Genomic DNA, 17,339 nt, shown 5'->3' on the forward strand with positions numbered 1-17,339 from the left:
CTATCCTCCGATTAATGAATTCTCCCAAATCTCCTTCTAGATGAAATCATCCCACAACTGGCTCTAATCAAGAAGTTGTTTCCTAGCTAGGATCTTGTCCACAAAGGTGATACAATGATTGGCGCATCCTTTCAGAGCCACTTTCACAATCTCTGAATCATTCACAGTCTCACCAACAGTTGAACGCTCATCAGGAGCCCTACTCGATCCTTGTGAGGTAAGATGTTATGGTCTCAAACTTGTTCAACCTTATGTTGTTTAATTTTTCACGAAACACCATCTCCCTATTTTGATTTGTACTCTGATAAAGATCAATTAGGGCTACCCACATCTAACGTGTTGTGTACTTTCCTAATATGTGAGGAATTATGCGAACCCTGACACCATCCAAAATTATGCCCATCGCTTTCACATCCTTCTGATTGTACCCAGCTACATGGTTTGGATCTAAATGGAACCTAGGTATTTGTGCTCATAAAATTCCACAAATCATTCATTATTAAAACTATCGTTATACGCTCCTTCCAAGGACTGAAGTTAACAACCCCATCTAACTTGTCTTCATATTGCAAGCTACTCAGTGATGTCGTCAGATAAATCGACCTTGGCCACAAAACCCCAGCTGCAAAATTAAAAGTAATTCAGTTGTCGTAAAAAGAAGAAATTCACTATTGCAAACCCTAGTGATCTTAGATCTCTCTTTCAAAGTTTTCTTGAGCTCTAATACCATGTTAAATCTCCTCATACCAGCCCAGATCTATTTTCTTGAAACAATTTTTATTGCCAACAATTTATTTTATTAACCAAATAAAATTCTAAATTGTTGAAAAATAAAATCACTAGTATTTTAACTTCCAAAAATTTATATGCAATGGAAATAAAAACAAAGGGGTATCAATCACACATAACAACAAATAAACACCCACAACAATTTTCCTTTCTTGATTAATCTCATAAAAAACAAGGTTTCAACCCACAGAGAAATTACAAGGAAATATACATTGACTGGAACCTGTAACTCAACCCCACTGGAAGAATTCGGCCCTAAGAATTTCGACCCACTAGAAATCAACCTATGAAGAAAATCGACCTAGAGAATTTCAACCCACCTCTTCACCTACAACTCAAACCTGCACCTTCCCCTCGCAACAACCTCTACTGTTACAGGAAATTCTACCCTGGCAAATTGACCTCCTTCTCGCTTCAGCAAATTGGCCCTACAATCTCCAACAATTCAACCTCCTAGAAATCCCTTGAATCAACCTACACTCTTACTCCTCTGTTGTTACAATCTTCTTGAGCCTCTCGCTCTAAAAAAAATCATTTTCTCCACTTGTGTCTTCACCTCTCTCTTAGGCTTATATTTTATAATCTTCATTAAGCCCAAATCCCTGACCCTAATCACCCTTCTAGAAGATATAGGAGATCAACAGTTGAGATCATTTCTAAGTCACTTAAATAATTGAATTATTTATCCTTAGAAATTGACTTAATAGTCCACATTATTTAATTGACTTTAATTACTGTACTTTTCCTAAGTTGGACTTAGGAAAGAAGACATAAATCACTTATTCCTCCAAACAAGCACCTAAAGAGATAATAAATCATCTTCTACATTCTAAGACACTAAGCCTATGCAAAAGACCTTCCAAAGCTATCACAAGCTTCAACATAACTAAGTATAGACAGCTTGTGGGAAGTCTTATCTACCTCACCACTACCAAACTAGATATTTCATTTGTTCTTGGAATCCTTTCCAAATTCATGCAAAAGCCTTGTGAAGGACATTGTTCTGTTGCAAAAAGAGTTCTAAAGTATTTCAAAGTAACTGAAGATTTTGGATTCAAACATTCACAGGTGGATGACTTTAGCTTGATTGGATATTATGATTCAGACTTTGACGAAGATAAGGAAAATGGAGTGTCTACTTCAGGCTATCTTATGAGTCTTAGATCATGAGTTGTCTACTGTAGATCATGCAAACAGTGAGCTCCAATAGATTCCACGAAAGAAACAAAGTATGGAGCAGCTATAGAAGGAATAAAGGAGATTGTGTGGCTCAAGAAATTCTTGAAGACTTAGAGGAGAAACAAATGAACTCTACTCCACTTTTGATTAACAATACATCTGCAATTAAGTTGGCCAAGAATCACAAATTCCATGATCAAACCAAACATATCAACACAAAGTATCATTTGATTCGATATCATGTAGAGGCCAAGACTATTCGTCTAAGACATTGTTCCACAACTGAGCCAACTACAGACATCTTCAACAAAGCACTTGAAAGAGAAAAGTTTAAAAAAATCAAAATGATGCTTTGACTCACAAACACCCCTTCGAATTAAGGGGTGATGTTAAACCCCTAGTCTCTGGGGATTTGATGCAATAGCAATTCAATTTTGAGAGTTATCTCCTTGGCATAACAAGTTGCCTCCCCTGATACAAACTAAAAAATTTGTTGTTCTATGCCAAAAATATGTCCTCCAAATCATAATAGATATTATTGAAGATAAACCTTCTCCTCTTACTATTACTTATCCCTAAAAAGTTCACTCACAAAATGTCCTTTTAATAATTAGAGATGGGATGGGAGACCTCTTATAATCCATCAAGGTCCTCACATTTTAAATGATTTAAAAAATAAATAAAAACATCTTTAAAAAAATATGGGAGATAAGCCTTACCATATGGGATATTAGCACATCCAAACCATCCCATTTCGATCAATGGGCATCTTAATGTCCACAAGCATCTCAACACGCATCTTAGGGGATGTCCACAGCTAACCCACTTCTACAAGATAAAGGCTAAAGAACAATTTTGAGCCATCACATATCCCTCAAATCCTAGGGAAGGCAAGGGATCCATCCTCATGGTCTAAGTTACATGGTTGGGGTTGGTGTTTAAATTTAGAAACAATGAAAATAAGAAAAATCTTACAAGTTCAAAAAAATATGATACAATTTGTAGCAAGAAAGAAGGGTATTGATAGACCCCAATGGAATAAAGATATTTGCTTTCTGGTGGGAACTAGAACATGCTTCCAACAATAGAGCAAAGCATCTGGTCCTCTACATGGGACTAAGATTAACATGTGAAGAAAAATTGAAAAATTAGTAGTTTTGAAGGATTCATAGATAAAAATTAAAACAATAAAAGACTACAAATAAAAAGGATGTAAGAGATTGAAAACTTTGAACAAATAGAGTTCTTTAATGTGCTCACAGACAATAATCGCAGAGTAGATGCACTTGCCAAAAATGCAACCTCCTTGAAAGCAAGTGATTTTGTGCTCAAACTTTGGAGAAAATAAGTTTTCTTGCCCTAATCTCCCCATCAAGGTTTGAAATGATTTTAAAATTTAAAACAAAAAAACGGTTTTGGGGATTCAAGAACCCCAACCCTTAAACTCTTATAATTAACCCTAGCGTCGCTCACTCACAAAGATTCTATGTCTCTGCTTGTAACATCATATTTCATTCCACCTCCCCCAAAATATGTGAGTTGTTGTCGCACAAAAGCCCATATCAGGTTTTCTCTTATTCACCTCCTTTTGCAATGATCTTTCAGAGTGGGATTATTGACTACATATGAAGGAAATGCACCTCTCGAGCCTTGCTAATATATCTTGGATGGATTTTCTCATGAATTGGACAAGATCTCGCATATGTTCGTATAGAAAATTATCAACAAAGAACGAGTAGTTAATCTCAATTCTCCTCTGCACCTTTGCTCCAACCCTACCCCCTTCTCCATGTTGTTCTCAATCCTAGACATCTTGCTCTCTACTTTCAATCACTCTTGTTTCAATCCCATTCATCAACTCAAATGTGTTATATTCAGTCTAACTGGTTCCTTTCTCTTCCTACGGGATGTTGGTTTTCTAGTTTGGGAGGCACACTTGTCTCAATTGTATCAATTCAGCTTTCTAACATGTGGTAAATGCCCTTCCTAGTGGCCCCATTGATGGAGACCAAGATTACTTCTCTTTGAAGAGGCAAATCACTCAATAAGTGAAAGAAATAAGCTATCTAAAGAACAGCACGCCACAAATTTTGAAGCAAAGGAACAATAAATTGAATTTATTTTCAGACTCTAGTGGCACATGGGGAAGAAATTTCCCTGTTAATGCAAGAAAACCAATGGTTAAAGCACTACATGGTTGACTTCATGGCTAGTTCTTCAAGAATACAAGCATTGGCAAAGGACAAGCAATTAGTCTTAATTCTCCTTTGTACCTTTGCTCTGACCCTACTCCTCTTTTTTGAGTTGTTCTTGATCCTAGATCATTCTTTTCGCTTTGACTTGGTTCAATTCTATGCATCGACTCAAATCCACTCTATTCAATCTAATTGGTTCCTTTCTCTTCCTACAAGGCACCGGTTTTCTAGTCTATGAGGCACACTTGACTCAATTGTATCAATTCAACTTTCAAATGTGTCATAATGCCCCTCCTAGTGGGCCCATTAATGGAGACAAAGATTACTCCTCTTTGAAGTGGCAAATCACTCAACAATGGAAAGAAATAAGTTATATGAAGAACAGTCAAGACATACATTTTGAAGCAAAGAAAAGAGAAATTGAGATTATTTTTTAGATTCTAGTGGCACATGGTGAAGAAATTGTCCTTTTCAAGCAAGAAAACCAATGGTTAAAGCACTACATGGCTAACTTCACGACTAGTTCTCCAAGATTACGTTCACTATCAAAGGACAACCAATTAGTCGCAATTCTCCTTTGCACCTTTGGTCCAACCCTACTCCTCTTCTCCAAGTTGTTCTCCATTCCATACATCTTGCTTTTCACTTTCATTCGCTCATGTTTCAATCTTGTTCATCAACCCAAATCTGCTCTATTCAATCTAACTAGTTCCTTTCTATTCTCGTGGGCTTGTTGGTTTTCTAGTTTAGGAGGTACACTTGTCTCAAATGTATCAATTCAACTTTCAAATATGTGGCACAATGTCCCTCATAATGGTCCTATTAATGGAGACCAAGGTTAATTATCTTTGAAGTGGCAAATCACTCAAGAAGGGAAACAAAAAAATGTTATCTCAAGAACAACAAGCCAAGCATCTTGGAGCAAAAGAACAAGAAATTTATTTTATTTTTCATACTCTAGTGGCTTATGAGGAAGAAATTCCCCTGTTGAGGCAAAAAAGCCAATGATTAAAGTAATACATGGTTGATTCTCCAAGAATATAGTCACTGGGCTGCATTGTGGCTAAAGAAAATTGTGTTCTGCAACCACAGCCTCATCTAAATCAAGCAAAGCAAGTATTCACACAGGGCCTAGTTGTTATAATTAACCCGAACCCAACACCCGGTATTTAATTCCCAGCTATTAATTACTGAACAAATACACGACTAGATTCCTAACACATAAAATTCAACAGAAGCAAATTACGATCTGAATCACATAATCATAAACAGATTTCTACCCAAAAAATTAGTTCTCCATTAATTAAAATCAAAACTTACTTGGGCTCTCGTCTCGAGATAATGGCCCAACTAAGAAAATACAGATTACAAAACTCTGGATTTGATCCAACATATTTGCTCTTGCTCCCAGATCTGGATCTCCAGCCCCTCTACAGTCTCTCGGACCCAGCACACGCTCACCGAGATGTCGCTCTCAAACTTGTGTTGTTGTTGTTGTGTGTCTTCTGCTCACCTTAGCCTTGTCTTTATAACTTTACATCGAACGAAAATCTTAATCCTAACCCTAACCCTAATCTCAAAGTGATTGACGGCCGAGATTAGATCTCACCTCACTTGAGATCAATGGCTAAGATTAAAACTTATTCACTAAACTAAATAACTTAATTTTTCTGAGTTTTATTTTAGCTCAATAAGCCGACATATTAATATGTGTTTTTTCCTAAGTTAAACTTATGCTAAGTTACATCAACAACTTGCTCAACCTAGCAAGTGTTCTAAAGGTGATATGTGGGCAACCTTTGCACACCTAGACACAAAGCCTGTGAGAATGTCCCTGCCCAAGCTACAAACTACAACACTCCCTCTTAGCGAGGGGGGTACTTCTGGAAGAACCTCCACCTAGATCTGTCTCCAAGCCCATCCCAATGTTTGTAGTTGCTCCCTCTAACCCTAAAGCATGTCCTGCTACTTGAGATGAGAACCAGTCACAGCCAACCAAGCTCCGAGGAGTTCTATCACACTCCTAAGCATCTATCAATGCCATATCCTAATCCTACCAATTGAGTCTCCTGGCAATACCTGAAGAATCACTCTTCCTACTTAGTTGTCCCCTCTTAGTAATTGACATTGATCTTGTATCCAAGATCCCGTCAGACACACCCACAGGTTGTCCCAACAACCTATATGACTGCCCCTATCTGATGTCAAGCACTACTGTTGCATCTAAGGTTGCCCCGTCTAAATATAGAAGCACATGTCCATCCCGAAACAAAACTCTATATCCATCATCCTCCAAGGCTGATACTAAGAGCACGTGTACCTGGAACAAATAGCATCCCTGTCACCTCCAAAAATCCTCTTGACTCTAGTTGGAATTTAACACAACCAACCCCCCTTCACTACATGCGTGATGTTAGCTCCACAACTCACATGGCAGTCTAAGCTTTGTCTCTGAAATATTGCAGAACACTGACCTCATCCCCGTCATGAGACTAGATGCTCTATTGTCCACTAGCCATAATCCACTGTCCTCATACACAGCAGTGTTATTGTTTCAAATACTGGTAATAGAGAAAACTCTTTCTCAAATTTATCTGTAAAGTCATCAATCTCAATTGATGTTGTTGCAGCCACTTAATTCTCTTCTTCTTCTTCTTCTTCTTCTTCTTGTATGGACATTAGCTCGCATAGCAACTAATCTTATGACATGCAAAGCATTTCACTTTGTTTATATCCTTCTCAGAAGCATATCCCCCACTTCCCTTTACTTATTTTTTCCCTTTATAGTAAGAGCAACATTTTGCTCATCATCCCCACCATCATGTTGGCCTGCATTTTTGGAATGTCTCCTTGTCTCTTCCTGTACAAAATCATCCCACAATCTATCCCAGCTAGGCAGATTTTCCCGTGCAACAATCCCATCAACAAAGCCATCCCATTTCGGAGGAAAACGACTCAAGGTCGATCCAACAAACTCTTCATTATCAACAATTTCCCCCATTGTTGCCAAATCATCTATAATCTGAGTGATCTTGGTCACATATGATGCAACTGTGTCAGTTTCAAACATCCTAGTATTTCTCAGTTTCTCTTTCAACACCATCTTTATATTTTGGTTCGTACTCTGCCATAACTTGGTTAAGGATGCCCACATCTCAAAGGCATTCTTCTTCCCTATCACATGAGGCATAATATGGTCTTTAATGGAATCCAAGATTATTCTCTTGGCCTTCACGCTCCTTTTATTAAACTCGGTGAACTAAGTAGGATCTATAGGAATAGTGACAACCTTCTCTATAATGTTCCACAAATCTTACTCCTCAAACAAAAAAACAATATGCTCCTTCCATGGGCAAATTTTTCGGCCCCATCCAACCTATCCTCATAATGCAACATAGTAGCCTTCAATAACCCACTTACCAACAATAACTTTCTCTTCGATGCACTTGACGGTGTTCGCCTAACTGTCCCTAGAACCAATGTCGGCTTGTGTTGCCCCGTTTCAGCATTGACTTATGTAACATTCCCTAGATTGTGCCCTCAAGCGTCCAGTGTTCCAAAGTTGTTGCACATCCTAGACCCCCGTTCCAGCCGTCACTCGCGATAACTCATGTCTTCTACAACTGGTTTGCACTCGCCTGGCTGACAACTTTAGTTGCAACTCAACAATCCTGCCACCTCTTTTCTATCAACTAGCAGCACCCCTCATGTTATCCACACGATCAATCTGCTTTGTTGCTCTTTTATCAGGCCTCTCTGCACCATTAATCGAGTTTATTGTTTCCGCAAGTTGTGTCCCATGCGCCTGCCACCCGACAACATATGCTACACTCTACAACCGGTTGACTAACGGCTAAAGACTTTCGGCCTTTCCTTCCAGTGGCTAATCTCTCATCTATTGGCTTCCTTTTTCAACTAGCGGCCTCAGTCTCCACCCAATCTTGTTGGGTCGCCTTGTCACAACCCCTAGCAACTAGTTGGCTTATTGTCTGTGGTCGTTGAGCCCGCCTCCCTCCTACACACGTCTGTGCTCGGTCCCATCGACTGAGCTCTTCCAACAATTGTTCCTTCCCGCAATTTGTTGGCAAGTATGTCATCAACCAATCGGTTGGCCTGGCAACTACCCTAGCGGCTAGTGGGCTTAAGCATGTCGGCCACAGCCATGACCCCACTATTCGATGCCTTTAAAAAATATAACAAAAAAAAAACAGCCCCTTGATTTGATTACGGCAATATTTTTTTATCATCCTTTCTTTGACTCAGCCTTGAAAAAAAATCCACATGTAAAATATGATTCCTCCTGACCCTTAAAAAAAATCTTGGTATGTATGATCATAGTCGAACCTAGCTCTAGCGATCTAGTACAAACCCAACAATTGTGATTTCGAGATCGATTTAGCATTGGAGCTCTGATACCATGTTAGAATTTACCCAAACTCAGCACCTAGTATTTAATTCCCAACAATTAATTACTAAACAAATACATGGCTAAGTTCCTAACACATAAAATTTAGTGGAATCAAATTACAATCTAAATCACATAATCATAAACAAATTTTTGCCCAACAAACTAGTTCTTCATTAATTAAAATTGAACTTGGGCTCTCGTCCTGGGATAATGGCCCAACTAAGAAAATACTAAACATAAAACTTTGGATCTAATCCAGCAAATTTGTTCTTGCTCCCAGATTTGGATCTCCAGCACCTCTGCACGCTCTCGAAGCCAAGCACGTGATCACTAAGATGACGCTCTCAAACTTGTGTTGTTGTTGTGTGTCTTCTCCTCACCTTAGCCTTACCTTTATAACTATACATTGATCCAAAACCCTAAGCCCAACCCTAACCCTAATCACAAAGTGATTGACAGCCAAGATTAGATCTCGCCTCACTTGAGATCAATGACTAAGATTAAACCTTATTCACTAAAGTAAATAATTTACTTTTTCTAAGTTTCATTTTAGCTCAATAAGCCAACATATTAATATGTGTGTTTTCCTAAGTTAAACTTAAGCTAAGTTACATTAACAACTTGCTCAACCTAAAGCAAGTGTTCTAAGGTGATATGTGGGTGACTTCTGAACGGCTAAACACAAAGCCTATGCAGAAGTACCTGCCCGAGCTACAAACTACAACATTAGTAAATCTAGACTTGAAGTTATAATCCCACTCTTTTCAAACCTTTTCAACGTTCAATTGATTCATGGGTTTTTTGTTAAAATGTGCACCTACAAGTACTCTAGAAATTATCGCTCTCTCCAGGCTTACTCTTGTTGTCAATGAAGGATACCTTTGTCCCTCCAAAGTTCTTTTTTTTTGTTCTAGAAACTTCTATGTAAGCAACTACTTTACATTTTAGTTGTGGCCACCTTTTTAATATAAATGATAATCATTTATGTTTTTAAAAAATGATAAAGTTTGTTATTAAATTCAATAAAGACAATTATACAAATTTCATTATAATTTCGTATATTTAAACAAATACAATTATTTTTTAACCGTTTGGCCTAAGAACATGTAAAATTAAATGTAATGATAGAATACATGCATATATAGGATTTATTTTTATATTCCTCTAAGTTTAACCAAAAAAAAAAAATCTTCACATTTATTTTCTTAAATTATAAAAAAATCTACATGACCTAGAAAACAAATCTTCACATTTATTTTCTTAAATTATTAAAAAATCTACATGACCTAGCCCAAAGGGTTAGCTCAACCCATTGTTGCAAATGTTCCGGTTTCACTTCAAGGTTTTTTCGCAAAGAAGATATTATACAAATCTAAATGACCCGTCCAAGTCACCACTACTTGAGATGCAACAGAGTTCGAAATTTTTTGAAAAGAAACCTACATATGGTGACTAAGCCTGTGGAATGTTTCTTGAAAGACAAATCCACCAATGTATGAAATTTTGATGGTAATCCTGCCCAATTTTTGATAGTATCTAGACCTTCAATTATTTCAACGAAACATATGATTTCCTTAACCCTTAAACTACTTTGTTAAACACACACATGGTAGCAACAGAAGATTAAAGATAAGCAGGAGAGTACATCTATTATTTGACAATGATATACATTTATAGTACATTCGTGTGACCCTTGGGTTCCACATCCCAAGGTCTCTTGGACTTCCTTAGTCTATTTGGCTTCCACACCAACCTTTAGAGGATTAGGTGTCCAACATTCCCCCCCTTAATCCTAAGGGTTATGTATGAGTCCAAGAAGAGAGTTGTAATACAAAACGTGCAAAAATGGTAGCACTAGGCTGAATGTGCTCTCTGAAATGTTGGTATAAAGGGAGGTGGTTTAAGGATGACCACCAACACTGGAACGCTTAGTGCAGTTCCAGGAACTCTTCCAAGTCTGGCATGAAGCTCAGGTCTTCTGCTAGAGGAAATGCTCCTGATGTTTTGAAGAGGGAAACCTTCAACCATGAAAGGGAGGTCTCACCCCGCATAAAAGGAAGAACTTCAACCTGAAAAGGGAAGTCTCAACCTGTGATGGTTTAAGGATTACCACCAACTCTGGAATGCTTAATGCAATTCCTGGAACTCTTCCAAAACTGGCAAGAAGATGAAGTCTTCTGCTAGAGGAAGTGTCCCCAATTCTTTGAAGAGGTATCATCGACTGAAGGCATGCTCATAGGCATATTTGTCTCTGGCTAAAACTCTGAATTTGGTGTGGCAAGTTGTGGCTCAGGCTCGCTTGGTGTGGCTTTGAAGCTTGTAGATGACCATCATTTCCCCCCCTGTCAGATACAAGGCGAGAAGATGAAGAGATCTCAACTGTAAGACTTTTCAATATTCGAGAACAAATCCTGTTGTATGAGTGAAATATTTTCTTGGCTGTTGAAGCCAATTGCCAAGAAGCGATCCATCCAAGATGAATCATTGTTCTTGCAGGATGTTTGTTTTTGAAGCATCTGTTTGAAGAATGACTGGTTTTATGACAGTGCTTACATAGATGAAGATCAAAACAGTGATATTTCATATGGCCAACTCGATCACAGTGTTAGCATTTCACAATCTGTTGTTGTTGCTGTGGAAGAGGGGCAGAATCTGGAACAGCTGAAGATGAACTGTCATGAAGGAATCCAGCGCTCTGAAATTGAATGGGCTTTGAGTAGTCTAGAATGTAAAAGGACACGTCCTTGCCATATCCAAGACCAGTTCTGTGCTTGTTGTGGACAAGCCCTACCCAAGGTCTAATGACCGACTTGGGAATTGCAGACTGAATTTCTGCATCTGCATGTACAACTACTGCTTCATTGGGTACTAAATCTGAATGAACTATAACATTATTGACTTACTGTTGATGGGTTGCTATCTCAATGTTCTAAATAGAAACAAGTTCAGAATGACGACTCCATTGTTGTAATTCTTCTTGTTGTAGCTAAGATTCAAGCTCCAAAAATTCCACATTCTCCTGTGTATATTTTAGACATGTTTTAATATCACAGAGAGTGTTCTTGCTAATTTTTATTGTATCATGATCAGAGGAATGTATCATAGTTTGCAAGAACTCTAATATTTCAGTAATTTGACCCATATTCTTCATTGTCAAAATTACACCTTTTTTTTTTAAACTGATCACAACTATGACCCAATGCAGAAAAGTAACACCCACTCACAGTACAAAGACATAGCAATATCCCCTATAAATGTGCACAAATTGACCAGTGTGCAACCAACAAGCACCAATTACTGTAATGCATTCACAATCCAGCATATCGAATGCAATATGTTCCGACAATACAAACGACTAAACTTTCCTCCACAAAAGACTACTTTTAATTGCCAAAACAATCATTGCCTTCATACAGCCCACCAAACTCTTATGCAGCAGTCGAAGTAACAAGGAATCAAGGCAGTGAAGCGTGGATCTACGCAGTGAAGCTCTTCTGGTCATCAAGCAATAGGACAAGAAAATCCAGTTGCACCCATGGCAGGTCGTCGAATAGTAATGATTGTGGGTGTCCTTCTATGGGCACAAAGATTTCAGTGAGAGCGCCCTCGTTGTTGCTTTGGCTTGCAAACTCAAAGAAATTTGATGTGGCTGACTTTAGCAACCACAGAAAACACGGCCAAGTTCGAATGGTTTTTGTTGCAATGAGTTCTTTGGTTTTGGTTTCCAGAAAATAGCATGGCAGCTGCTAGGGTTTTGTATATGGTTTAGCCCCACAATGCCACCCTTTTCTTTCCTATTTTGAGTACTTTCCACACCAGAGCATGTCCAGTTTCAGTATTTTGTTATAGCTCGACAGCTAGACTTCAACTGCAGTTCCATGCAACTTTTGCATTGCCACGCATCAAAGAAGTTGATAGAATCAAAGACACTCTTTCAAACCCAGATGAGTCAGAAAATCAGCTATACGAGTCATTGAGAATATTGGAGTTAATGCAACTTTCTGTCGACATTCTAAAGGCAACTGCTATTGGCAGGACAGTGAATAGATTAAAGAAACACAGTTCAATGAGAATTCAGTCCATCGCAAAGCAGCTAATCAGTGGTTGGAAAGATCTTATGGATGTATGGTTAAAGACTGCTAATAATGTTGTTGCGGCGGCTATAGGCACCTATCCAAACTCAGTTTCACCAGAAGCTTTCAAAGATGATGATTGTTTGCCTTCTCCTCCACTTGATGAGGGTGCCTTTTTAACAGTTCAGACCACATCAATAGAAATGTCTCAGTTCTTTGATTTAATGGATAAGGATGGAAATCTTTGAAATACCAATGGACATGACAAAGATGGAGATGCTAGTTATTTTGAAAAACAATGCACAGTGGCACCTTCGAGTAATAATGGCAAGCAGTGTATTCAACGGAGCAATGCTGTAAGGGAAGGTGCAATCAGTGGTAAACAAGGAACCCTACGAGATAAAAAGGCAACGAGAGACACAAAGTCACATATTCAAAAGCAGAAGAATATTGATCATAGACATTCAATTAGTATTCCAAATGATGGAGCTGCCACTTCTATGCGTGTTAAGAATACAAGTGGAATGCCTCAGAGGAATGAACTTAGGGACAATGTCCGTCGGTGCAGTGATCCAATGAAGAATCAAATAAGGGATGCTTCTCTTCCACCTCGAAATAAGCCAACATCTTCAGTTGATATATCTGTAAGGGTTGAAGCTTCTAAAAGAAAGCTTCAGGAACGATACCAACAAGCAGAAACTGCAAAGAGGCAACGAACTGTTCAAGTAATGGATCTGCAAGGCCTCCCTAGAAATGGGCGTAATCTTGTAAAACCATCGCAAGCTAAACTAGGGTCACAGAATAGGCAGCAATTCATTAATCACATATAGGAATGTCATATTATCTGGGCCCGAGTAGTCCAGTATAAATTGCTTGAAATCATGACACACTAGTCATGCCTATTTTTTTGTGAGTCTGAAGCTTCCAAATGGAGTGGAGTGTACTTTGAGAACGGGAACTGCTTTCAAATAAAATCACAGAAAATGCACCAGGAGTATGGACTTGGAATTCGAATTTCAAAGAAAACACCTTTTGAGAGCCAACAGTGTAAGCGGAGGCGAACGTGGCAAAACAAGCGGAATTACTGCACAGTTAAAATGCAGAGGTAAAGTTTGAACGAGGAATGGAGAAAGAGCGCACAGCTTCTGTTGGTTTGCAGGAACAGGTCTAAGTGGGAGCATGAAACTGACAGAGAGTGTTAGAGCGTTGCATTGGTAGAGAGTGACAGGCTTGGCAATATTCCTCTTTGTAGTCGCAAGGGCAGGTTTGCTCAAACAGAGGAATAGCAGAGCTGATAGCGGTAACAACCTTTATTCTAACAAATGCTCAAAAAGGCATAATCAGGAGGAGAGCATTGGTTTACAAAGGCCACAAAAACAGGTGGCTCACACTTGAGCAGGGCAGGAGATCGCCTGCTCTGATACCATGTTAAACACACACATGGCAGCAACAGAAGATTAAAGATAAGCAGGAGAGTACATATATTATTTGGCAATGATATACATTTATAGTACATTCGTGTGACCCTTGGGTTCCACATCCCAAGGTCTCTTGGACTTTCTTAGTCTATTTGGCTTCCACACCAACCCTTAGAGGATTAGGTATCCAACATACTTAGTATTAGCCATGCAAAATACTCTTACTCCACATCAAAGAATCCTAAGAACCAAAGAAGATATTATGTATTTAATTAAGCTCATTAATTTTCGAATAAACACACTATTCCTCATATCAAGAACAATTTACTTTGGTCACTTTTTACTTTGGTCCATGTGTCAATAACCATAAGGTTTCTAAGTGTTCACACAACCACTAAGAAGCTATTACTACAAAATATGTGAAAAATTCAAAAATATGCATGCTTATCAAATTTCAATTAAAATTCTTTAGCCAAACATAGACCTCTATGACTTATTTCCTTCTGGCATTTGGTCCATGATGATTGTAGAAGTACAGATAAGATTTTACATATTTATATAACTATAATGCACAGGGATTGTTCCCCCTTTAAAACCAAGGTTTTGGCATTTCCAAACTTTGGTGTTGCTTGAAAAATTCCCAAAAGGTACAAGAGATGCGGACTCAAGAACTTTCCAACCAAACCCACCTAATTCACTGTTAATTTTTCTAACCTCAACTACTGGTTTATTATTATCTAACAGATTCCTTGCTGTAAAATGCAGAATCATGAACGCTGATCACTTCCAATTCTACCACCGTTCTTTTATGGACAATCCTGATGCTCTGATTTAGTTCCTAAGTTATATATACTTTTGGAAATTTCTGTTTTGTTAGATCTATTTTTTCTAATGACCTAGGTTAATCTGTCCTAGGTTTCTTCGGCCACTAGGGTATTACAAATTCCCTTCATCTACTACCATTACAGTGTTCTTTATTTGACTTCACAATTTTTCAATAATGTATTGAGTAATTAGAATTTCATATGACAAGCAAATGTAATGAAAAACTCCAATTCTGTCAAATAACAAGTCTAGTCTTCAAAGAAAACTGCAAAACCACAGTATATTGAATTTATATTGCGATTATCCGTAGATAAGCGATATAGCTTGTATGCCGCAATGGAAACCAAAGCTAATTCAATACACAGAGTATTCTAACCAGATAATTGACCACAGATTGTAGATTCTCTGCAATGTTCCGTATGAAAAGACTACCCTCGGTGGTACCTTCGCAAGGGCCAGAGTCACTTCTGGACTGACCTCGGTTCTGTCGAGAGAATTTGGACTTTTCCTGTGGCAGTGCCCGAGCTTCAGAAGATTTGAGTCACAGAGTCACTCTCGCATATACCCCAATCTTGCACAGAAGGGCATTCGACCTGCATAGAAAACTGTACATTACCTCGGCTATCTCTTTTCTTGACTTCGCATTCCACTCAGAACGTCTGATCCACAGAGTGATTCCCGACCCTACATAGACTATGTTCTCCCACTTTGGAATACTTCTCAGATTTCGGATTTATTGTTGCTAGTGCCTGGACAGATGCGGACGGTTTAAACGTTGTCCCTTGAGAGACTTGACGGCCGGGAAGTTTGATCAAGTGCCACAGATTTCGGGGATCCTCCTCGCTGTTTTTTTCAGTAAACTAAATTCTTAACATTATATATATACATGTTTTTGGAGAACTTGCACTATTATAAATTTATTCATTAATTTTTAAACTCCTCAAAATTATCTATAAATTGAAATGAAAATTGAATGGACGGTATATTTAAAACATTTATAAGTTATAAAATATACGACCCCCAAAAAAAAGCACAGCTCAGCAAACGACTCTGCAAGAAAAGACTGTAAGAGTTCAACTTGGACCTTGGACTAAGAAAAAAGTTTGCAGCAGATATAGTTCAGAATGAGGGCTTTTCTTTTTCTGTTTTGCATTTACAATGACACCAGCGAGCTTTTCCATCCGCAACCTGTGGCCAATTAGTAACCTGCTAGTACTCTCTGCCTGCAAGTTTGGCTTGCCAGCAGAGAATCAGGCATCATACCTAGTAAATTCGGCTCAAATTCGATCCGGGAATACTGGAGACACTGTAACGGCTAGACACGATTGAAATTCGAATAACTTTTGACTGGGGGTTCCGAGGATGAAATTTTCAATGCATGAAACAAAGGAAAAATATAATAGAAATAAATACGACCTTCTAACTCTATAATCAGGGAAAGGGTATGAAATTAGGGCTTTCTGAGCCTCATTTCACAAAACTCGTAAAATGTCTTGAAATCGTAAATTCATCGGCAACCCAAAAAAACAAAAAAATGGTTTTGCTTCGATATGCATTGCTATGTGAGGGATTGCTTACCTCGTCGTCGCTTTTCTGAAGACCTTCTCTCTGAGCGAAAGCTCTTACGGCCTGATTTCAGTCCTGTGGAAGCCCAACCCGCTATTGAACACACACAGAGGAAAGTTTAAATAAGCTAAGGGAAATGACCTTATCTTCACAAACACATCAAGAAACAGTAAGATAAAGCCAAAACATAACCTGTAATGATAGTGGAACACTAAGTTTACGTGACAACAATTTCTACCATGGTTCGTTCCACGCCCTCAAAGAGTTGCCCTCAAAGAGTTGTGTTAAACTTTAACCATATAAGTAAACACAGACACGAGAGATATGCTTTACTTTGACCTTAAGTGGCTTGTAGATTCTGGTCACTGGAGTGTTTTATTGTTGACTTTGTTGCTCAATTTTCGTGGAAGATAATACAGTGGTATGGGGTTTAACGCTAAGTTTTATTAGGTGAAACTCACGAGATGTGACGAACTAGGGTTCAAATCTCATTGAGTATATATGACATGTTGTGTCTTGGCTAGAAGAGTAGGGGACCCCATAGCGGACGTCTTGCCTCTTGTTGAGGCATAAGTTTCCTGCTATTGTGTGGCTTGCAGGGTGTTGCACTTAGCCTAGGTTTATCGTAAGTTTCCTATTATTGTGAGGCTTGCAGGCTGTTGCACTTAGCCTAGGTTTATAGTGGCAGCGAGTTAGATTTGATTCTGGTTTAGGATTATCCTAGATTTAAAAAATAAAAATAAAAAGATTTATGAAAAATATATGTTTTATTAAAAATATATAATTAAAATATGGAAAATAGGTAAATATACATTTAATGATAATATTTTATTTTTAAGATTTTGGCTGAGTGAAAACATTATGAGATATTTTTTATTGGTGGGAC

At 38.3% G+C, this 17,339-nt stretch overlaps 2 protein-coding genes across 3 annotated transcripts in view; one reads left to right on the forward strand and one right to left on the reverse strand.

The window, feature by feature from the left end:
- Positions 1 to 16,727, reverse strand: part of LOC149218271 (translocase of chloroplast 34, chloroplastic-like) — a 105,743-nt gene extending 89,016 nt beyond the window's left edge. Inside the window, exons 1-2 of one of the 2 annotated variants that reach the window (XM_089383881.1) lie at positions 16,646 to 16,727; positions 16,466 to 16,546 (exon numbers count right to left, since the gene is read on the reverse strand). The gene's annotated coding sequence lies outside the window, so the exon portion shown is untranslated. Of the gene's footprint in view, positions 1 to 16,465; positions 16,620 to 16,645 lie in introns of those variants that run through there. The other variant, XM_089383880.1, reaches the window with a different exon arrangement.
- Positions 13,027 to 13,474, forward strand: LOC149218273 (uncharacterized). Its single transcript, XM_089382378.1, has one exon. It carries the CDS (start codon positions 13,145 to 13,147, stop codon positions 13,472 to 13,474), a length of 330 nt encoding a protein of 109 aa, XP_089238504.1. The 5' UTR covers positions 13,027 to 13,144.
- Positions 16,728 to 17,339: the final 612 nt, after the last annotated feature.

This window comes from Pinus tabuliformis, chromosome Q, assembly GCF_031772625.1.
Source record: "Pinus tabuliformis cultivar Carrire ecotype Pingquan chromosome Q, CPIR1, whole genome shotgun sequence".
In the NCBI taxonomy this organism is placed as follows: Eukaryota; Viridiplantae; Streptophyta; class Pinopsida; order Pinales; family Pinaceae; genus Pinus; species Pinus tabuliformis.

Bases quoted from the DNA above. Each gene is read 5' to 3' on its own strand.
- LOC149218273 (XM_089382378.1), top strand. From the start codon at position 13,145: ATGCGTGTTAAGAATACAAGTGGAATGCCTCAGAGGAATGAACTTAGG.